Genomic DNA, 24,552 nt, shown 5'->3' with positions numbered 1-24,552 from the left:
GTTGGAGCTTCACTGCCCACGAAAATCACTCTGCACAGTTATGATGGATTCACTCTTATTGAAGTGGAGAACGCAGAACGCTTTCTGCTCAGGGGTCTCATCTCCTCTCAGACTGAAGGGAGCCGTCTTCCACTGACAGTCAGAAACGCTTTGAAATCGGATTAATCTTTTTGCATCATGCTTTACATTACCTGAAAATAAGGTCCAACATCTCTGTTTATCTTGGCAGTCCACTGGCGATGGGTATCTGGTTTACTTGAAAATCAATGCAAAGACAAGCCATGATCACATTCTTGTTACGCTTTTTGAGATGAATGCTTTTTAAAATCAATTTGTCTTTTTATTATTTCTAAACAAGTTTCATTTGTGCTACAGCACTTGCAGCATGTATAGCACCAAAGCTAAATGCCGTAAAAGTTTGTATCTGTACTGTATAAAAAGTTTATGTAACATTAGATGGGAAACACAAGCATTGTCTTTTCCAATTGCCAGTTAATCGATAAGAAGATTCATTGCCAACAATTTTTTTATGAACAGTGTTAGCAATTTTTTAAATAGATTTGTTGTTGAAGCCCTAATTCATACTAGCGCTGTGATCTACGCCCCTCACTCCTAGGGTCTCCAGCCAGTCATCCAAATGGAGTGTCCTTTAAGCCTAAGCTTGTGGCGTCAAGCTCTGAGTTCAGTATGAAGATTTTAGGCTTTACAGAGTGAAACAGAATGGAATTTAAATGTGGTTGTCATTTTAGCCACAATAGAAATATAGAGGTAAAGAAAACTGGTCTTTTTGGCAGTGATCAGTCTGAGAGAATCAGCAGATGCAGACAGATCCCAATCACACAGAGATGATGACACTGATGTTCTTCTGCACTGTGACTCAGCTGAAACCAAGGTAAACTGTCTGAATGTCATTTTCTGTTCAAAGATGCCTCAACAATCCTAATACAGCAAACATGTAATCACTGTCCAAAAAAAAGGTCAAGTGAAAAGATTTATTTTTCATCATTTGAACACGGTGACTGTCCTTTACATTGCATGGAAATTTCATGATGAATGGACCAATAAAAATGCTCCACTGTCTCTTTACATTAACTTACATTAAAGGTTTTTGCCTCCTCCTGTAAAGGTACTATTTTGGAGATGCATGTCAACGTCACTTCAGATACCATGAGAGTGACACAGTAACACTGAGATACATGTGGAAGTTCACTTCTTCCTATAGGACTGGAATTCAGATCTCTTTTACAGAGCAGTGGCTGTTCCTGCACACATCACTGTTGTTTTGTTCGAAGCGTGTGTGATATACGCAGCATGTGTTGGACGGGTGATTTAGCTGCAGGGTCACTGAGCCTCAGGTGCGTCCATGTCCGTTGTCTCCCCTGGGCCTGTCTTAGCCTCTCTGGGGAACCAACCATGGAGAACCATAAACAACCAAAAGCTTTTGCATCATAACTACAGAGGAACACCAGTGTGGAGCAGCTTAGTGCTGCAGCTGAATGTGCTGTGTTCACAAGCTCGTTATCGGTCTAATCTGATCTTTCTGCCCTGAGGAATCCTGTGTTTAAGTGTCTAGATGTTGAGTGAATTTGATTTTAGACTAGTTTCAAATAAAAATACCACCCCACAAAAAAAGCTAAGTGTGTTATTTTATTTCCTATATTCTACTATTTTATCCTATTCTACTATTCTATTTTATTTCCTCTACTGTGTGAATAGGGTTAGGGTTAGGGTGCATAGAGTGTAAGTTTTAAAAGATTTTTGAATCATACCAAAATTCATATCTTTTAATTCATATTTTGGTGTGAATTATGGTCTGACTATCCTATTTATGGCGTATCTGCTCTAGGAGCACAAATCAGGTATATATCTGATCAAGGACCACATACAAAAATGATCAAGATCTGATTTGAAAAGATCAGATTTGCGTGTCCACACTGGTCTAAAGAAATCAGATCTGTGTCACATTAAGAGAAATCTTGAATTTGTGCCACTTCAGCCTGGAAATGTGAACATAGTCAGTAAATCTGTTTTAGACGCGAGTCTCCACATTAACAAGTGACCAAACAACTGACCAATTTTGATTTGTATGGTCAGACTCAGGTCATACGGGTCACATTTACTTGTTTATCTATGTTGGTTACTATAGCAACAACAGTTGTTTGTATGCTGAAAGGAAGGAGCCAGTGTGATTTTCTTGTTGCACATTCTGACGCCAAGAAGCGCCGCACAGTAAAGAAAAAACACCTGAAATCCGATCTGACACGTCAGAATTCAAACTGAGTTACCTGTCCAGAGATCCAATCTGAATCGGATTTGAAACAACATCAAATGTGCTTAAATTGGACTAGAAAATGTTGGCTTTCATGCAGCTTTTGTGCTGCTCATGTTGTGGAAAGTCTTTGCTAGTCAAATCGGATATTCTGAAAGATCAGATCTTACCTGCTGATTGTGAAGAGAAGTGAATGTAACTGCATGGAAGTCAGTTTAAAAATAAGGCAGGTGAGCTTGTCTGGGGAACCTTGATGAAGCAGTCAGAGATATAAAGAGTGAAGGAGAGAGAGAGAGAGAGAGAGAGAGAGAGACAGAGACAGGGAGAAGGTGAAGAATCCCCCTCGTGCCCACAGGCCTGCGTAGTGTGAGAGATGCACGTAGGTGCAGATGTTAAAAATGGAGCGAGAGTGGGAAAGACGTGGAGAGTGGTAGTGTGAGGGAAGAGAAAAAAGAACGTGCGAGTGTGATGAGAGGCCTGTCGGAGGTGTGTGAGAATGCCAGAGGCGGCGATCGCTGTCACAGAGTGTGTGTGTGTGAAAGTGTGATGGTGTGTGTGGGACGGAGTGTGTATGGGAGAGACGGAGATAATGAGAGAAATAGAGTGAGACCTCCACTCTGCTCCTTCTCCACCCTCACACCTGCGTGTCGTCTCGTCTCCTGGTTACAGCGCTCCAGAAAAACCAGCGCAGCCGCAGATAAGTAGTAAAATAATAAATAATACTGAAATATCCACATTTGAAATTAAGCTTTCCTTTTACTCCAAATGCAGTCATTTGGCTGAGACAGTGTCGGAGCTTTGCTTCTTTATTTTTTTGTTTCTTTATTATTGCTGAAATGTTCATCTTTGGTGGTTCAGGAGACTTAATAGTGTTTCCTTATGAGGAATATAGCATTAGACAAGAAAGAGAGATGACATACAGGAGAGATAGAGGAGAGAAAAAGGAGAGATCAGAGTTTAGTTGCAGATAAAGATGAACGTTGTTTTCTTGGCATCAATCTGTGTGACCTTATTGAGATCTGTACTAAAACTCCAGAGGAGACACACCTGAGTTTACTGGGGTCGTTTGCTGAAGAGAAACGTCTGAGCAGCAGGAAACTTCTTTGTCTGTCTCACTGAGTCGTTGCTGTCTGAGAGAAACTACAGAGATACTAAAGAGACCTCGTTTTTATTTTTCTTTCCTATTGGAGCTCCGAGGCTAATCGCAGCTATCTATCAAGTAATGCAGGAGCAGCTAATCTTATCCTCAAAGGGCCGGTTTGGCTTCTGGGTTTCATTCTAACTAAGCAGGAGCACAGCTTACATAACTAATCAATGGTTTGGAGACTGAGACCAACTGATTAAAGAAGCAGAATCAGATGTGCTGCTGCTTTGTTGGAATGAAAATCTGCAGACCTTTGTGGATGATATTGGGCAGCCCTGAATAATGGAAGCTCATAGCCCACCAATTATCTCTGTGCAAACTGCATACCTGAAGTGGCAAAACATGACTATCAGAGTTAAACTCCACTTCAGGCCATAAACAGCAGCACACATGAACTTTCCTAGATCAAACGTGGGCATTGGAAGACTGTAAAAGACATTCCATGTTTTATTTGAAGTTTGTGACAGACGTATTGTAGCGTTTACCGCTATTAAAGAAGGTTCAGGTCATTGTGCTTTATTAAAGGGCTGTATTTGGCCACAGCCACACCGCATGGACGGAGAGTTTTGTTTAACAGTTTGCTCTAAACTTTGCTTTGTCTTTCTTCCTCTGAGATCAGCATTAGACTCTCTCAGTACTTCCTAGCCTAAACAGGACACAGCCACAGCTGGCCCCGCCTTCAGAATAACAGTCCTTATAGAAAAAGCTATATAATAAATGCTGCCGAACAATTACCCACAAATTTACATTATTTTTTTGCATTATTATTGTCCACGTCATCATTTTCAGAACAAAACCTCATATTTTCAAAATGGAGGAGGAGAAGGAAAAACCTATTTTATGGTTTTAAGGCGTAGTTCACTAATGTCAGGGAAATGAAGGTGTAATATAAGTTAATGTAAACTGATTTTATCCTAGGTCATTTTGGACCATATCTACTGGTTATTATTGGCTATTGAAATTTTAACAGGTGCAGCTGGGAACTAGTTTTCAAATTATGAAAAAAGTAAAATGACAAAAATGATGGAGAATTTTACAGGGATTCCTTTAGTAAAGAGCCCTGACACAGTTTTCCGTTTCTAACCACTGACTACAACATACGACCAGGGTTCAATATTAATGATTGCCCAAAAGCCCAGGGTGAATAAAATATTCATTCAGAACAGTGTTGAAAATCACTTGCCCAGTCGGGCCAGTTGATATTGAATTTGATGTGCGGGCGAGTTTGTGGAGCCCAGAGGGTTAAATATGACATTTTAACACACACACATGTATATATATATCATATAGGGTACTTTGGATAGTGAACAACTGTACTTGATGGTGCCTTAATTTGCTTTTATATCCAGTCGCCCCCTCACTGCCACAAAGGTTTAATCCAGTTGTGTTAAGCTGAGTTAAACTTAGCCGGTCAAGGCCTGAATCACTATGTTGGTGAAAATGGAGAATTCTATAAAGCGAGTGAAAACCTTTATTCCCTCACTGAAAAATCTGTTTGGTGGGTAAATATAATAAGTATACATTAGATTCTTACATCAGTTCACATTCTTAAAGAACATTAGACCCTTTCGCACTTTTGGAGCACAGAGCTCATCTAGTACTCCACCTGCACGACTTGCAATTTACCAACAACGGCCACAAAGCCAACGACAGTCGACGAGGTGTTTCGCTTCACTATGATGTAAATGCAGCCCTGTGAAACATCTCTCTGTGATCTGGCCTATATGAGCAAAAAAGACCGCTCCCTCATCTCTGGCGCTGGACACATACAAAACAGTTCTAAATAACAGTACAGAAGAACTCTGAGAGTCTTTTTGCACCAAACAGTAAATGTGCATATTTTTTATATGTATAATAGCAAAAATACCTTTCATTTCAAGGATAAATTAATAGTATATGTGCACATTTATATTTGAAAAACATTTTTTAAAGCAAAGAACTGTTTGAGACAGTATAAACTCTCTTTGTACTTTCAGTTCACAAGCTGAATCCTGTATCTTTCCTGTTCACACTCAGTGACGTGTCTTTGAGAAGACCCAGAGGGATGTTTATTTACATTTACGGCTTTTGGCAGACAGTCTTATCCAGAGTGACTTACAGTGTGATCATTTTACACAGGAAGGTGAAGGTGGTGTTGGGAGTCTTGCCCAAGGACTCTTGGTATAGTGTAGGCTGTTTACCCAGGTGGAGGATTGAACCCCAGTCTACAGTGTAGAAGGCAGAGGTGTTACACACTACACCGTAACAACCATGAATATTCTCACTATGTTAGTGTTTAATCTGACAGTTTATGTCTTCAGTTTAGCTCCTGAAGTCCTAACCGATGGGAGAGCTTGCTTGGCTGTGTTTACCCAGATACAGAGAAAATCCAGAGAAACGGTAAAAAATCCTGAATGGATACTTTTCTGTTGACCATTTCAAGGATTTATCTCTTTTATTTCCAACCAAAACAATGAAATTACTGCAACGCTTGCAGAGCTTAAATACAACAAGTATGATGAAAAATTACAGATGTTTTTTTGCATTTCACAGAGATCATTAGGCCTTCACTGAAGGTCTTTGAAGGTTCCTCATTGCCAAAGTCATGAGACAGCTGCCTCAAAACGTGTTGGGCTGTGAGATAATCTCAAATAATCATGCTTATGAGTGATGAGGTGCATAAAAATGAGCAAACGCACAGACGAAATGTGGTATATTTTGATTAAATCAGGGTATCATGGAGGGTCTCCGAGCTAGCAGACTGTTTTGCTTGGTGATGAGGGGGTGGTGGGAAGAGAAGATGAAACGTGATAATATTGATTAATATTATCTTCCCTGCCCGCTGGTCCACAGTGATGTATTTAAAATCAGAAGTTGTTTTAGAAGCGGGCAAATGTCGTTACGTTTTCGTGGAAGATTATGAGAAAACAAGAAATTGCGTGATATGATGTGATGAATCGTGTTTAGTATGACCAGAGACCTGAGCTAACGAGGTAAAAAGGTCAGTTTAGATTTCAGGTTGGCTTTTTTCATTTCCATTACCTGTTCGATACATTAGCCTCGCAGCTTCAGTGCAAACCTGTGAAAGTGAACTTTGAACACCAGACTGCTCTGAGGTAACGGGACAATTGTGTAAAAGTGATTTTTTTTGACAGGCTCTGCCTGTAACCTTGTTAAACGACACACAGAGGAGCAGACATTACAGGCTGCAGTGGAGACGCACACTGAGATGTACTGCGTGATAGATGAACCAATGATATGCCTGACCAGGATTCCAATCCTCTAGAGGACGTTCACTCACTGGTCAGCCTTGTGTGCCGTTTGTGGCTAATTGTGTGTGTAATTTTGGTCTTTTGTTTGCAGGAAAGGCAAAAGTAAACATGCCCAGTCCAACGGAGGGAGTCACAAGGTGGATACGGTGAGTGCAAATGGTCTTATAATGAAAAAGAACAGGCACATTCTTCTGACACCACTGTTCAGTTTAGTAAAAACATTCGGTGTGGAAGCAGAGGCGGGGGGTCTGGGGTCTGAAGTGAAATGTATAGATGAAATGAAAATATGAAAATTAATACAGTCTCATGCAAAAAAACACCATGGTCAATTTACATGTTTTGTAAATTTCTAAGTGAAATTGAGTTAAAAATGCCCACAGGGACACACTGAAATATGGAATTTAACATATTGGAAAAAAATAAAACAGAAAATATAAAATGTGCCATAACTTTTGCACAGGCCACATTTTGTTATGTTTTATTTTTTCCTCAATATGTTAAATTCAGCAAATTAACAGTAGTTGTGCATTAGAATGTGTAGAAATGTGTTCTTATCACTTAGGCTATGTTCACATTACAAGCCTCGTTGCTCAAATCTGATTTTTGGCTCAAATCCGATCTCTCTGACACGATGGTTCACACTCGTTTAGGTAAGTGACTCAAATCTGTCATTAGTGTGACGAACCGGCGTCCTGAAATGACCCTCATGAGCTCATCCTACTCAGTAACGTCACGTGAATGAATCACGTTCATCATCAGCACAAACTAACGAGCAGAACGAGCTTCGCTGAGAAGATAATTAACTCTGATCAGCTCTCAGCTTCATTATTAGAGCGAGACGAAGGAGAAAAAGGTGAGATGAGCTGCTTTTCCACCGTTTACAGGCTTTAACTTCTGTTCGGCGCTGCTGCCATGGTAACGCTGAATGATGGTCACGCGCAGTGGAGAAAAAGCACATGAATTCCGATCTGAGCGTCACATTAAGGTCGCACAGCCACGAATCGGATATGTATCCGATCTAGGACCACATACGAAAGTGGCTCAGGTCGGATTTGAAAAGATCAGATTTGTGTCCACACAGCTCTGAAAACATCAGATCTGAGTCACATTAGGGCAAAAAATCAGATTTGCTCCACTTCAGCCTGATAATGTGAACGCAGCCTTAGAAAATCAACAAAACATAATGTGCCCAAACTTTTTCATTCTATTGAATCTTCATTGGCAATAAATGTTTTAGATGAAAATGGTGAGTTATAATAGGAATCTTAAGCAATAATAAAGACCTTGAGTTGTCGTTTTAACATTTTAATGACTTTAATCTGAAAGGACAAAGAGAGGAGCAGGCCCAGTTGTGTGGGGGGAGCACAAGCATGCATTGCACCCTCAGTTGAGCTTTGAGGGAAATGCATTTATAGACAGCCTGCCTTGGACCTTAGACCAGCGCTGTGGCAGGCAGTAAACACACAGGACAGCTCTGCTAGTGTTCCAAGAAGACTAAATGAGCTACATAGAGCTTATAAAACTGATACAGCCTGAAACATTTGTATGATCTCTATTGTTAGCCTGGTCCTCTAATGTCAGGGAAATTAATCAAACATAGCAATCGGCTTCCTGTCATGGACATGCACTGACTTTTTAGATGAATAGTATTTAAATATCCAAGAGAACCCTCACCATTATATTGTGTTATTCATGTGAAGCACCTCTCTCTCATAGCATCCCTGGTGCTTTTTTGCTGCCGGTGATCTCCACAAATGAATAATTAAAGTGTGGGATATTCCAGTAAATTACATTTTACATTTTAATTTGTAAGAAATCATGAAGAAATGCCAGCCATGCATTTGCTTTATATGTTTTAATAACCATGCGCTGTCCTAGTGTGTAATTAGTACAGTTTTCGAAGAGGGATTAATTTTTTCATTTTATTTTGATAGAATATCCCCCTCTGTGTTGGGTTAGATACTCAAGAACTGCAATACAAATTACCAAATACTTCTTGCAAAATGTAATTGGATTACTTTACTTATAAGCTAAAAAGGAATCTCACCTCTCATTACGTTACTTATACATTAGTACAATGGAAAACTCAGTAGTTTGTGGTTAGCAAGACAGAAGTAACCACCATGTAATATCATTTAAAAAGCATTTCACTGTCCCTGCTTTTGAAATAGACACAGCCAGTTATGCTTGATTAGAATTCTGAATGGCTAAAGCTGTTTAAAAACTAGCCAGTAGAAACAGTCCAAAAACAGCTGCTGTCTCAAAATAAAATCTTTAAGAATGAGAAGTAAAGTTTACGTAGCTGTTCATGGACACACATCTAACCCGGTCTCTTTGGGTGAGTTAGAGGTTCTGTATTCTTCAGCAATGGGATCGTCAGTCAGGACTCACAAGAGCTTATTACACACAAGGACAGGCACAGATAATATATGTAGAGGAAATTCATGTTTTATATGCATTGTGTATAATTAATATTACTCTGTTAGAAGATGTAACAACCTTCCTATTAGGTCACTGACTGTAATGTGATTATAAGAATTTAAACTGCAGTGTGTTACATTACTGCTTCATCATATCACGTTACTTTGTACCACATCAGCCCCAACTCTGATCACCCTGCATCTCATTTCATTCACACACACACACACACACACACACACACTCAGGGGGTGTTCCACCAAATTCTCTAAAATGATTGAAAAGACTGCGAGTAAACAAAGTCATCCAGAGTGGTTTGATGAGAAGTAGATCACTGTATCAACAAGTCAAGGTTTTTTTGAGTTGGTGGTGACGGGAACCAGAGGTATACAATGCAATGTATACAATGCAAATATAGCCATTTTATTTACTATCCAAAATTGTGTTTAAGGGCATTAAACGCCTCTGATGTCTGTAAAGTGAAATAGTGGTAAATCTGAAAAAATACGTTTTCTTTCAGCACTATTTCGCCTTACAATGTCCTGAATGAATCTATGTGCCATGGACGTATTTTTAAAAAAGTATGTTTTAGGCCAAAACCTGCTCAAAACTACCATAAAACAATGTCTCAACAACGAGGCAGTAACCATTTTGTATGACAACTCATGCTTTTAAAGGCATCGAACACTTCAGACATCTGGTTCTTATCACCACCACTGAGCACAGTTCTCGGCAAGTCTCTCCAAAATGGGGCATTTCACTACAAACCGCTCTGAATGACTGAACTGTTTTCATGCTAACAGCTGAATTATGATGAAATGTAGAAAGATCAGTGGGATTCCTCTGGTAAAGGCTTGGCGTGTGTTTCAGGGAGTTCTCCGGCAGTCCAAGCTGAACTCCATGAGCAAGTCGGACACCCGCCTGCACGAAATGCACCGAGTGCCCTGCAACGCTAATGGTGAGTGCAGTGTCAATGAGAGAGAGAGAGAGAGAGAGAGAGAGAGAGGAACTCCAGCTTTAAGTCCAGCTAATTTAACCGCACACACTGCTGGCCGCACACACAGGCACGCAAACACATTCATTAAAACACACATTCACACAGGCTCTCTCGTGTGCGTGCTGAGGCCGATGTCTCCAGCGTCCTGTCAGCATTGGTGGATTTCTGGTTCAGTGCTCAGCTGCCGCCAGTGTGTGGTAGACTGAGCTAAAAGCAAAGCTACAGCATCGTTCTTGTGAGCCAGTCTGACAGAGTCTGCTTGAACACAGTGCACCCCCCCACCCACCCACAGACACCCTCGGCAGTAATAATGTGGAGGATAGGAGAATCTAGAGAAACACAGTCTAATCCATGTTTATCAGTTCGTCTCGTACTCTTACAGCACTTATTACTCTCACTGGATGCAGATGCAATATTCCTGTGCACTGATAACCAGAACACCGCCCTGTATCTGTGGGTATAGTGTCTCCAAACCAGATTACAGTTTAGATTATGTGCAGATTAAGGACTATGTGCATTATATGATGAAATTGGATGACATACTGTAGCTTAGCTGTGCCCCCTTGTGTTTGCCTGCAGCAACTGCAGATAAAGTATCATATTATGCTGGTGCATTGACCCTACCTACACTTATTCAGTCTGGCCTTCTGTTATTGATTATGTTTAATCTGAATATACATTCACTGGCCACTTTATTAGAAACACCTCATTTGCAGGGTGTAGCGCAGAGTTTGTGTTAGCCATCTAGCCCTAGTGAGTGACTGAGGTGTATAAGAGCTCCAGCAATGCCACTGTGTCTGACACACCTGTACAAGCACCACACACACTACCACACCACGACCATGTCAGTGTCAGTGCTAAGAACAGTCCACCGCTGACCTGTTGTTAGAAAATGGCCAATGATGAATGATCCAATCCTGTAACAACTCTAGCCTGAAACAGAGCACACTCGCACTGTGATGATGTGATTGTTAGCTGTGTATTTCTTCCTGTGGGACAGTAGAGTGATTGAGTAGTTTGAGCTACTTGTAGATGCTCACAATGAAGCACTTTATTTAAAAATAGCTCTTTTTAAAGTTTAGTTGTTTTTAAAAAAGTAAAATCAAACCAGCATCAGTGTCAGCCGATACTCAAGGTTGTGCTGAACTGTAGCTTGTGATCTGTTGTCATGTGTGACCTGGTATATTGTGCACCTGTATAGTGGATCCATAAGGCAGCTGAACCACTGAAATTGTACAGTGAATAAACGTAAAAAAGTAGATGTTCTCAATGAAGTGCGTGCTGTTTACAATAAAGGGAAACTCCACTGATTTTTCAAAATGCATAAATACATGGTTGAGATGCAAACAAAGTCATTTAGCATGGCTTAATGTCGAATGCTTTGTTCTAAAGAAACTTTAGTCAGAATTCTTCACAGTGGTGGTGATAGGAACCAAACGTCTACCTTTAAAAGCTCCCTCACAGAAAGTTACTACATTGTAAAACAATTAAGGTTTAACTTAAAAAGTTAGTGAGGTTTTTGAATATTAAATAATAAGTTGACAGGGCATAAAACACGAATTCTTGCTCCATTAACTTACTGTTCGAAATTCAGTTAACTCAAAATTTGAAGGCAGCCCAAACACTAACTTTTTAAAATCAAAACAATATTTTTTGTGAAGTGTATATGAAATGGTTGCGAATTTGCTGCCTGATATGTGAGATGTTTTATGGTAGAGAAAAATATTTTTAAAAGTCCATTTATGGTGGAAAGATTAATGCAAGACATTGAAAGGCAAAATAGATCCCAAAGAAAATGTATTTTTCCAGATTTACTGCTCCACTCAGAGGACACTTGGAGGATCAGTGGCCTCTGATAAATGATAAATAAAATGGCTGTATTTGTGTTGTAAACATTGTGACCTCTGGTTCCTATCACCACCACTGTAAAGAAATCCAAGTTGGTAAATTTTCTACAATTTCACTTTACAGCTCTGAATTATGCAGAAATTTTGAAAGATCAGTGGAATTGCCCTGCAGCTGTTTAGAATTCTGATTCTTTTCAGCAATAGAATACAGAGGGAGTGTGTTATCACCAATAACATCACGGCTGTGATTTGGTCGCCGTAGATCATCACAGCCGTGATGTTATTGGCGATAACACACTCCTCGAGTGTTCTACTGCTTTAATACAACAGTTAAATAAATACAGTAATAAATTAATAAACTGGGCTGTGAACGCGGCGTTTAATATGTTTTAATGTTCGCAGTTCCTTCACCAAATTATAGTTCCTTAACGAGCAGCTTGTTGCTACGTCAGAGTAACAAGCTCCGCCCACTCGCTGCACAGCCGGCAGTTCGTTCTCCAGCTCCACACAGACCAACTGACAGTTTGGGAATTTAGTGTCGTTTCATCTTCAGAGTCTGACCAAATCGGCTGTCGCTCAAATGTGATCTTAAGTGTCCATTTTCTGTTTGTGGCAAAGTAAGAAGTAAAAACGTTCAAATGTCTTGAGCGTCTCCCACAGCTGTCAGAGTTGTTGCTTAGCAACGGCGTCTCAGCAGAGTGATGTTATCGTGAAAACCTGTGATGTTATGGTGAAATAACAGCACAGTTACATTAGCAATCTTTGTTGTTGGTGTTATAGGAGCCCCCAAGAATCGTCCAGCCAGCATGGACCTGCTGCTCCTGCACAGCCGCCGCTCGACCTCTGACCTCCGTCCTCCGAGCTCGGGCCGGCAGCTACCGCGCATCCCCACCAGCCCTGAGGGGGAGGAGCGGGAGCACACATACTCAGAGGTGGGCCGCCGCTCCTCTCCGACACCCCGTTGCCTGGACGACGGCCTGTATGAGAGCGTAGGCGTGAAAAGACCACCTCCAGACCCGTCTGCCTCATCCCTGGCTCCGCCCCCAACTTCAGCTAACGCTTCGGCGCAGGGCCACACCCACAGCCCGTCCACCAACGGGGACGGCCGCGGAGGAGGAGGGAGGGCAGGACCAAACGAGGCAATGCAGGAGGCGGTGACGGCCGAGTACGCCACCATCAGGAAGGTGAGGAAGCTGGACAGAGGACGAAGGGTGAACGGATCGGAGGAGGGCGAGAGCGTGTCTAGTACGGAGTCGTCCACTGGGAACCTGCACCGGAAAACAGTGGAACCATTCCACATGCCCAACTTCCCCAAGGTAAACACACATGTCCGAAACTCCAGTCACTATATGGACCAAAGTAGTTTAAACTACAACAAACGATTAAAAATAACAATTAAGTTTTCAGATCTTAGATATATACAAGGACCATGTTATGATCGATTTAAACCCAAGGCAATAACTGTGATAGAATTAAGCTAAATATATACAACACCATCATTCTTAGGGTTCTTCCTATTGGGAGGTGTCTGTCACAAACCCTATCCCCTAAATTTCAGCTTGTGAAAATAATAAAATATAATACATTTTTTTGATTTCCTTTTTTGATTTCTTTTTAAGTGAAAGATTTAGATTAGTCAGGTTTTGAGTTTAATTTTTTAAATTAGAAAAATTGGTCTCACTTTATTTGGATAGTCCACTACAGTCCCCTATAGATTCTCTACAGATGTTCAGTTTTTAACAAACTATCTGTTGAAACTCAAAACTTGATTCTGTGGTGGGGTCAGGATTTGGACCAGGGTGGGGGTTGGGTTTAGGTTTGGGCTGAGGTTAAGGTTACGGTTAGGATTAGAGCAGGTTTAGAGTTAATTATTAGTTATTAATTGAGTAGATATTTAGTTGAGTATAAGTTGAAAGTAAATTAAGTATCTACAAAGCGTCTAAAATGGACGATCCAAATACACTGTTACCAAAACTTTATTTGAAAAATGTTGTCCCACATTTTCATGTCACTACTGGAACACAAAGAGTTTTAGTCCGTAGGTGGAGCATTTCAAAGCAGGAAATGAGGCTGAGTCCCTGTCTCTCGTGCCACATGGTGAGCAGATAGATGCTGTTATTCTGAAGTAAATTTGTCCCAAAGTCAGAAAATCAGTGCATATCATTAAGGATTGTCACTACCGAAACGCATATTTTCTGCAATTAAGTAAACAGTTTTAATAAAAGCTATTATAATTTTATGCGTTCAACACTGTTCAAGGTTTCAAGCTGTTCTGGATAGCAAATTTGAGTTACGCTTTAAATTATTTGAACTTGTCACAACTGTTAAAGTCATTGGTTTTAATAAAATAAACATAATTAAGCAAAAATAAAAGCAAAATAATTTTAGTCTAAATTCAAAGTCAGTTAAATGTCAGAAATGTGTTTTGAACTCTGGACAAATTCAGTAAAATGATCTATATTGAAAACATAGTGGAGAATATCCAGTGCAGACTAGCCAACCACAGTGCACTACAGTAGGTGGTGTACAAACCGTGAAATATTTTACCTAAAGCTTTTTCAGTTGAACAGAAGTAGCGTTACTGAGTCAGGAGAAAAACATGCTAAATTATGGTGCACATATGCTGCTGCGAGTCACCCTGTAAAGCCTGAAATAATCATGTAAAGCTCAGAGGTGTCAGGTCGGATTTCATGGTACTACATCATACGTCTTCACGTATTAACATCACGCGCAGGATCCAAAACAGGGTCTGGCTCGATGTTTAGGTCTCAAATGCAACATCAGTATTATACTGATGAAAATGGCAATAGTAGATAATTTACTCACATCCTCAGACGACGCGTCCTTCACCAAGTTCTGACTGAGTTCTCGTTCATTCGTCTCTTAACATCATCAGATTCATCCATATGAGTGAGATGATAAGGGTTACCAACTGATGTTACAGAACGTTCTTCTGCACATTATATGCAATTACACATTTCCACCAGAGAGGTCTCCAAATCCCCAAACCTTACATAGTGTAGCTTTAAATAATGAATTTATTTCCCTTTAATAGTGTTATATACAGTATTCCTGTTTTTTCAGTGTATTGGAGTTGTGACTAAGGGACCTTTCTGAAGACACAGATCGAGTGACGACTTGGACTTTAGACTAAAATTCTTTCGCTTTGAGTCTCCCAATACCTTAATTATGTTTATTATATTAAACCTAATGACTTTAACAAATGTTTCCGATGTGACAAGTTTAACTAATTTTCAGCATAACTCAAAAATGCTACCTAGTACATGACGTAAACAGCTTTGAACACAGAATCAGTACATTTTCTATTGAAACAGTTCTATTTAATTGCAGAAAATATGTGTTTTGGTAGTGACAATTCTTAATGATACGCACTGATTTTCAGACTTTGGGATACATTTACTTTAAAACAATGCGATCTAACTGCTCACCATGTGGCCATGAGGGACAGGGATGGAGTCTTTACTTTTAGGCCTCAGGATTATGGTGATAATATTTCTATGGTTATGATTGTGAATATAGAACTAAAAATTTCCCAAATTCTGTAACAGTAATCTGCCCTCCGTTTGGCAGAGTATCAAGAACATATGAATCCATGTACGAAAGACTCCTGTCTCCTCTAATCCTGTGCTTACTTGTCATTTGGACCCTTCTGCATCCTTAACGTGCAGTTAGATATCTTCACCACTAGAGTGCAGTGTATTATATGTAAAAATTCTTTCCCTGTGTTAGAAGCATCCAAGTGTCTGGGTGCTTTTGAAAAATGGGAAATACCAATTTTCCCACTTGTAAATTTCACATGAATAGCTGGTGAAGCTGTATCACCATTTAACCCAGTGAAAGATGGTTAACCCTGCAGTGAATGTGAGAAATATGCCTAATATTCTTCTCTATGATCTATCTTTGTTTATTTATTATGTTCTCTATCACCCTATAGAGTGAACTAACCATCTAGTCTGCATGACCTTTTGCACCTGAATGCAGCATCAGAGCAGGACCTATTAGATTACATATAGATTAGGGATAGATTAGATTAGATGTGTTAGGTAGATTAGATTAGAGATGTTGAAGAAGATTATTCTGTCTCTTTCATGCTCATGTGAGACTTTGCTGTCTAACAGCAGGTGCACGTTTAGTCTGATTAGTGTGGGGAGGCTATAGCCTACATACAGCAATGTAAACATTAAACTAGGAGAACAAAATACGACTACAGTTACAGTTACTATATTATCATAACAGCTGATGCTCCATATGTTTATATTATTAACAGGAATAACACACATTTTTCACACTTTAAAAAGGGTTTTGCCATAAAATAAAAACACAGAGACTGCAATAACACAAAAAAGCCAAAAGTTTATTTCTGCTATGATCCCTGTTCACATTCAGTTTTATAGCCTATTACAGTGGCAGTTTTCTTTCTGTTGTATGTAACTGAAGTTCTTGAATGTCTGATCTGCACGTAGATACAAATGTGTTAATGTATAAATAATAATGAACATGATAATAACTAAGCAGAAAAAGGAAAGTCTGGGGTAGCAGTTTTTAAAAAAAAATCTTTTTGTTTTGCTGTAACTGCATATAAGAACATTTAGTACAGAACACACAGTTAACTATGAAAAAGCATTCTATTCTGTGTGTGTGTGTGTGTGTGTTTGTAAGTGTTTCAGTGTGTGTATGTGTGTACATGTGTGTGTGTAAGTGTGTGAAAGTGTGTGTGTGTAAGTGTGTAAGTGTGTGTGTGTGTGTGTATATGTGTGTGTAAGTGTGTGAAAGTGTGTGTGTGTGTATGTGTGTGTAAGTGTGTGTATATGTGTGTATATGTGTGTGTGTGTGTGTGTAAGTGTGTGTATGTGTGTGTGTGTATGTGTGTGTAAGTGTGTGTATGTGTGTGTGAGTGTGTGTATGTGTGTGTGAGTGTGTATGTGTGTGTAAGTGTGTGTATATGTGTGTATATGTGTGTGTGTGTGTGAAAGTGTGTGTAAGTGTGTACGTGTGTGTGTGTGTGTGTGTGAAAGTGTGTGTGTACATGTGTGTGTGTGTGTAAGTGTGTGTATGTGTGTGTGTGTGTATGTGTGTGTAAGTGTGTGTATGTGTGTGTGAGTGTGTGTATGTGTGTGTGAGTGTGTATGTGTGTGTAAGTGTGTGTATATGTGTGTATATGTGTGTGTGTGTGTGTGTGTGTGTACATTAAGCTTTCAGACACGTTTTGTGTTGTATATAAGCTTCCAGTGCACATATCCATTCAAATATACACACATAATGTTTTTTTACTTGGTCTAAATGTGAAAAGTGTTCATCAGTATAAACAAGGATACGTTAAAAAACCAAATTGATAGCAATTGATAATTGACAGAGACTCTATTAAAAATATGTAAATATAAATGTAACATAAAAAAATCAAGTTCTAAATATTAATGCTGCAAAAAATGATCTCATGCAAATCACACCTGGTGTCATTGTAAAAGATGTTGCCATTGGTTGAGAAGGTTTCCCACAACAAGTAGCAATCATGTTGAAGGTGTAGGAGCTTCCTAAAGTCCTCATGGACAAAATTATTAAACAGCACTCAAATAAAAGCTGCTGAGCCTCAGCAAAGACCTTAAACATCTCTGTGAGGACAGCTGGTTCAATGATATGCAAGTGGAAAGTTCATGGAACCACAGCTAATCTTGTCTGGACCGGTGTGCTGTGCAGGATTTCATAATGAGCTCTCAGACTAATGGTACGGATGGTGAGAGAGAAGAAAAGAGTTCGGAAAGAGTTTTAAGCCTTTTGACCTGAAAGCAGCAGAAACGACAGTTACACAGAGCAACAATAAGCAGTGAACTGCACCACAGTCATCTTTGCTCTTAAACTGCTGAAAAACACTCACCCGTCTAAAAGTTGCATACAAACGTTTAGACAAATGAGAACTCTAGTGGAACAATGTACCGTGTCAGATGAAACAAAATTAGAAAGCTTTAGCAGAAGTTCATCTCGATATTTTTGAAAAAAGAAAAGTTGTGCATATGATCCCAGGAGCACCATCCCGACAGTGAAGTATGGAGGTGGGAGTATCATGATACACGGCTGCCTTTCTGCAAACAGTACTGGGCCTTACACTTCATCGATGGATACATGAAGCAATATACATAGTTTAACAGGATAACGACCCCAAAATAACTTAAGACTGGTTTCTAAAAAGGTAAAAGTGCTTGCAGTGTGTAGTCAATCTCCTGATTTGAATCCCTTTAAGAAATTATGGAGATATTTTAAATTAGCTTTCAGTGGGATCCTCTGGGGAACTGAAGATGGCTGCCAAGAGGAATGGGCCAAAACTGAACTTCTAACCGTAGAAGATAAGAGGCTGTAACTGCCAACAACGGCTTTTAAACAAAGTACAAATATAATTAGTACAGTAATTTGTGCTGTCTGAAGACTTTGTTCTTATCAGTGTTTTAAATGTATCTTTGTTGCTTATGAATACATTATATTAATATTTAACATACACTATATTAATGCATTATGTTAATATTTATAAGCACAAAGTCCAAAGACATTATTTGTGTAAATGTGAAGTTGATATATATATTTAATATACATGGAAGTATATTAAATAACAAAAACAAAAGTGTCTGAATACTTGTTTCTCCTCCTGTGAATCACTACACCATATGACCTTATCATGGTACTTAAGCCATGACACGATTTTATTCTTATTTTAAAGAATGTGTGATATTTGAGATATGGCATTATATTTAAGCAATATGATACGAGAGGGAGTGTGTGATTATTAGAAACACCACAGCTGTGATTTGGTGTTTGGTGCTGTGGCTCATCACAGTGATGACGTTTTTCACTATTACGCACAACCTTGACTGCTCTACTGATTTTATATAGTAGCTCTGCAAAATAAGCAAAAAAGGAAAGCAAAGAAGCCCTGAATAATGTATCAAATGTTCTTTAATATGGGCGACTCCTTCTGCCAAAAATAGACTTGTTTTACAGAAAGAGTCTTAAAACTGTCACAATATCAGGTTCAGCTCAGTTTTTCAACACATGGTCATTTTGCTCCAGACGGTCTGTAAAGCATTTCACAGCCCATTTTGTTTGACAAATTGTAGTCTGTTCATTTGTGGCTATTTCTAGTTTGTTTAGTTATTCTGCCGTCACAGCTGCCAACCAGAAAGCTTCCTCAGGGCAACAACAGGTTCAGAATTTAGCCTGCTGTTACACTCTGCTTCAGAATCTGACCAAACGAGCTGCAGGTCAGACATAATCTTTTAAAAGTTATAAGATAATCTAACGTCCGTTTTATGTTTTTATATACACTGAAGCAGAAACGCAGTAACAGCTGCAGCGTCAGAGTCATTGTTTAGCAACTGGTGTTCAGCAGAATAATAAAGCATTTGTGAAGAAACAGTGCTGTTGTCTCATAACATCACGGGTAGAACACATCTTAACCAATCAGATTGAGCTATTGAACTGCTGTATAATTAGATTTTTAACGTTTGAATAGAAAGTTACTCCAAAAAGTTTTTTAACCATGGACACTTTCCCTCCTGGTCACCAACTGTTCCATCTCCTGCCGTCTGACAGACGGTACAGGTGCATTAAAAGCTGGACAAACAGATTTAAGTGTAGGTTCTTTCCGTTTCGTCAGAACTCTACATTCCACACATACTACGTTCTAAGAGCAGTAACGCTGGAATAAGCACTCCTGCCATCTGCTGAGCTCAGTTTATTAGTAAAAGCACTTTTTTAAAATGTTTATTTTACTTATTTATTATTATTATTTACTTTTTTAATAATTTTATATTATTATTACACTTTAGTGCAGTATTGTATTCTCTTAAATTATTTTAGATGTTTTTACATTTCTTAACTTGTTTGTTTTGGCGTGTTTCTGTCTGTCTGTCTTGATTTGCTCTTAATTTCGTTGTATATTTTACACAATGACAATAAAGGCATTCTGTTCTGTTCTGTTCTATTCTGGACGACTACATTCCTCAGATTTTCATTTTGTCACTTCAACTTTTCAGCAATGTTGCATGTCTTTATTGAGTTACTGATCAAATTAAAACACCTGTGTTGGAGGTTGCATCATTAAATATGGGCGTGATCCACGAATCAAACCAGCATGAAATAGTTTTTTTTGTAGAACAAAAACAGGATGATTACAACTCATTAATCTTCATTTTACCGTCTAACAAGGCGACCTCAAGGTCTTCCTAGGCATCCGTTCAAAAAAGCAAACACAGGCTCATGTTTTGTTAAAGTAGCACTACCTGTGTTATATAAGTGCACTGGTCACTAATATGTCTTTAATGTAGTTTCTCTCCACAAATGCTGTCTGGTAAACAGCCTTGCTCAGAGAAATTACAGTGTAGACAGTATACACAATAATAAAGTCATTGAAATAGAAGCTGAAACGTAGCCAGTGATCAAACACTTATAACCATGTTCAACACTTCATATCACTTCATCTGCTAGTTGTTTGTGTCGTGAGTGGGTTTTGCTGTTAGATGAGGCTTTGGGGAAAAACAGCATATTAAGAGTGCAGGTGTGTGTGTGTGTGTGTGTGTGTGTGTGTGTGTGTGTGCCCTGACCAGTGTGTGTTTAGCATTGAAAACACAAGGACATTCATCTGCCTTCCTGTTTTTTTAGCAAGCTGCTCTACCTGTCTTTGAGTATGTGAGCATGTTTGTCACAGGATTGTATCTGATTGAGGGCTTGTTTACACAAGCGCAGCGTCTGTTTGCTCGTCTGTGTGTGTTTTTACCGAGTCTCATACAGTATATACCACTACACCCCGTAACCTCGCATCTACAGTCATTGTCCTTTTTGTCAGGTCTGTTTAGCGTTTGGGGACATTTTGTAACTCTACGGTTTCAGATTGTAGCCCGTCTCTTTATCTGAACACTTTTTTAGCCCCTTTACTACGTTTATCAGTGGTCAGGACCCCCACAGGACCAGGGATGGATTACTGACTGGACCAGTGGTTCCACTGCCAAGAGCCACTATCTGCCGGGACCTCAGGGGGCCTCAGACCACATGGAATTTATATTGTTATGAACACTTTAAAAGAATTAAAATCCCCCTAACAACATACAAATGTGAAATATAACAGGCTATTGCACATTCACTGATTTCCAGCATTTTCCTTTCTTCTAGTATTTCAGTGTTTGTTTTTGCAGATGCATTATTGCCTGTGTGGGGGATGGGGGTGGTCCACAATCTGTCCCTGCACAGGACCACCGCTGATCAGGTACTATTTGGGTGTTGGATCATTCTCAACACTGCAGTAACACTGATGTGGAAGCTACATGTTAGTGAGTGTTTTTAAATGCTGTGTCCACCCACTGTCCACTGTATTAGACACTCCTACCTTGTAGGTCCACCTTGTAGATGTAAAGTCAGAGTTCATCTGTGACTGCATATTTTGGTCATCCTCTAGTCCTTTATCAGCAGCCAGTTTCTGCCCACAGGATGCTGCTGGCTATTCTCAGTCCAGAAGCGACACTGAGGTGTTTAAAAACTCCAGCAGCACTGCTGCTGTGTCTGATCCACTTTGTGCAGCACATGCAAACGTCGCTACCCTGTCAGTGTGAGAATAATCTATTCAAGTCAAGTCAAAGTTTATTTATACAGCGCTTTTTACAACAGGTGTTGTCACAAAGCAGCTTTACAGAAAGGAAAAAACAAACAAAAAAATCTACATAATACCTGCTGTGGTCCAGTAGGGATCCTGCTTATTGATAACTAATGAATCAGAGATGGACTGCAGTCTGTAACTGTAGAACTACAAAGTGAGCTGACATAAATGGCCAGTGAGGCAGATATATAAGTTATTTATATACAGGGGTATATATTTACGCCATTGGAACCTTGTATTTGTAACACCTTGTATATCCAAAAAGAAGAGTACATTCTTACATGCTAATGTAAGTTAATGTAACTAGACAGTATTCAGAGTCATTTTGGACCATTTCTATTGGTCTGTTGGTCATGAAATGTTTCACCGTGTAAAGGACGGCTGGGATATACACACATTCAGAAAACACTACACACATTTAGCAGATTGACCCATTTTTACACTGCAGAGAGAAACTGAGAATGTGGCGAATTTGCTGTGTTTGGACTAAAGAAAATGCAGACATGTAGACAATAAAAACAAACATATACATTTACTGAATTATACATTAATGCCTGTATTATTTGTGTTTTTTAGCATTTACATAAAACACAAATTTTGAGTGGTATGAAATATACACCAACCTGTCAAGAACGGCAGAACAGCAGACAAAAGGAGGCTTATTCAAAACATTTACAGTATGTTGTTTTTAGTAATTATATATATATATATATACAGTATATTGTTTTTAGTAGAATAAATAACTTTCATCACATCCTCTAATTATTCTAATTATGAAGAATATTTTTTTAACACTTGAATGCAAATCCTTTGTGGTCAAAGACTGCCTGTGGTCAGGCGACTTCAGACTGATCTAAGAACATCCATTTCTTTGCCTTGGTTTGCTTTTTGGGTATGTTTTGGGTCATTATTCATCTGTACTGTGAAGCGCTGTCCTATCAGTTTTGCAGCATTAGACTGAATCTGAGCAGAACGTGTAGCTCTGTGCACTTCAGAATCATAATAAACAGCAGTCACCCAGTTCCACTGGCAGCCATACGTGCCCATAACACTACCTCCACCATGCTCGACAGATAATGTGGTGCTTCAGATCATGAGCCCTTCCTCTTCTCGTCCCATCATTCTGGTAGAGGTAACTCTTGGTTTAATCTGTCCAATAAATCTTGTTCCAGAACTGGGCAAGCTATTAAGTCTAATCTGGCCTTTCTGTTCTTGAGTGCTACCAGTATTCTAATATTTTATACTAATGCAGTTTGCTATCCGGTGTGGTCCAGAGGAGGATGGGCTCCCCTTCTGAGTCTTGGTTCCTCTCAAGGTTTCTTCCTGTTGCTCTTAGGGAGTTTTGTCTGTAAAGCTGCTTTGTGAAAACACCTGTTGTAAAAAGCACTACATAAATAAACTTTGACCAGTGGTTGCATCTTGAGTTAAAGTCAGTATTTACATTAATGGATTGGAGACTTAAACAATGATACGCCGACCTTCTCTAGAATGTCCTTGGTTTGACTAGAAGTCGTGAAGGGGTTTTTCTTCACCACAGAGAGAATTCGGTGATGATCCACTTTAGTTGTCCTCTGTGGTCTTCCAGGGGTTTTGGTGCTGCTTAGTTTGCCAGTTCATTCCTTCTTTTTAAAAAATGTGCCAAGTTGTTGATTCGGCCACTAATAAAGTTTCTGCTGTCTCTCTATAGGTTTGTTTTGTTCTTTTACTTTAAGGATGACCCCCTTCACTTCATAGACACCTCTTTGGAATGAATATTGAAAGTTCCCATGAACAGCTACCAAATGCATATTCAACACTTTGAATCAACTCCAGATCTTTCAGCTCTTTAGTGTGTCATGAAATACGAGGGAACAGGACACACCTGGCCATGAAACAGCTTATCAGTCAACTTTCCAGCTACTTTTGAGCCTGTGAAGATGGAGGGACTATGTAAAAATGTCTGTAATTCCTAAACGGTTAACACCTTGAATTGGAGTTGAAAGTCTACATGTAAATCACATCTTAAAGCAAAATTACAAAAGTTATGTCACTGTCCAAATTCTTATGGACCTGACTGTACATGTTCTTTGTTTTTAATTTTTCTGAATTTGTGTGGATTTTCAGTGAGGTGTTAGACTGTGTCATCTGTCTATCGTATGTAACTGAACTCAACAGCGTGGTGTGTGTTTTAGTAATCAGATGATTACGAGTCTGAGCGTGAAAATGTGGAAATATGCCGTCTCTGCTCTTTGTGTATTTAATTGGTGTGTGTTTGCTGGTGTGTGTGTGGTTCTGTACTGAGCTGTGAGCTGTGTGTTGAGTCAAGTGTTGCTTCTGCTGCAAGAGCCTATCAGTTGAGTACGTGCAAGGCATGTGTGTGTGTGTGCAGGCGCGTGTGTGTCTGTGTGTGCAGGCGCGTGTGTGTGTGTGTGTCTGTGTGTGCAGGCGCGCGTGTGTGTGTGTGTCTGTGTGTGCAGGCGCGCGTGTGTGTGTGTGTCTGTGTGTGTGTGTGTGTGTGTGTGTGTGTGTGTGTGTGTCTGTGTGTGCAGGCGCGTGTGTGTCTGTGTGTGCAGGCGCGTGTGTGTGTGTGTGTGTGTGTGTGTGTGTGTGTGTGTGTGTGTCTGTGTGTGCAGGCGCGTGTGTGTCTGTGTGTGCAGGCGCGTGTGTGTGTGTGTGTCTGTGTGTGCAGGCGCGCGTGTGTGTGTGTGTGTGTGTCTGTGTGTGCAGGCGCGTGTGTGTGTGTGTCTGTGTGTGCAGGCGCGTGTGTGTGTGTGTGTGTGTGTGTGTGTGTGTGTCTGTGTGTGCAGGCGCGTGTGTGTGTGTGTCTGTGTGTGCAGGCGCGTGTGTGTGTGTGTGTGCGTGTGTGTGTGTGTCTGTGTGTGCAGGCGCGTGTGTGTGTGTGTCTGTGTGTGCAGGCGTGTGTGTGTGTGCTCAGGCGAATGTGGCAGCGCTGCACAGAGGGGGTGATTATGTAAGAGGCCTGGTGCTGCTA

At 39.9% G+C, this 24,552-nt stretch overlaps 1 protein-coding gene across 2 annotated transcripts in view; it reads left to right on the top strand.

Annotated features, from left to right (window-relative positions):
* Positions 1 to 24,552, top strand: part of LOC118822694 (atrophin-1) — a 100,027-nt gene that overhangs the window by 58,417 nt on the left and 17,058 nt on the right. For both annotated transcript variants that reach the window (XM_036591908.1, XM_036591909.1), the window contains exons 3-5: positions 6,756 to 6,810; positions 9,953 to 10,040; positions 12,707 to 13,242. In XM_036591908.1, the coding sequence (XP_036447801.1) occupies positions 6,756 to 6,810; positions 9,953 to 10,040; positions 12,707 to 13,242 (679 nt within the window). The remainder of the gene's footprint in view (positions 1 to 6,755; positions 6,811 to 9,952; positions 10,041 to 12,706; positions 13,243 to 24,552) is intronic.

The sequence above is a fragment of the Colossoma macropomum genome, unplaced genomic scaffold (assembly GCF_904425465.1).
Source record: "Colossoma macropomum unplaced genomic scaffold, Colossoma_macropomum, whole genome shotgun sequence".
In the NCBI taxonomy this organism is placed as follows: domain Eukaryota; kingdom Metazoa; phylum Chordata; class Actinopteri; order Characiformes; family Serrasalmidae; genus Colossoma; species Colossoma macropomum.
The sequence above is the reverse complement of the archived record's forward strand: the minus strand, read 5'-3'. Positions and strand labels throughout refer to the sequence as shown.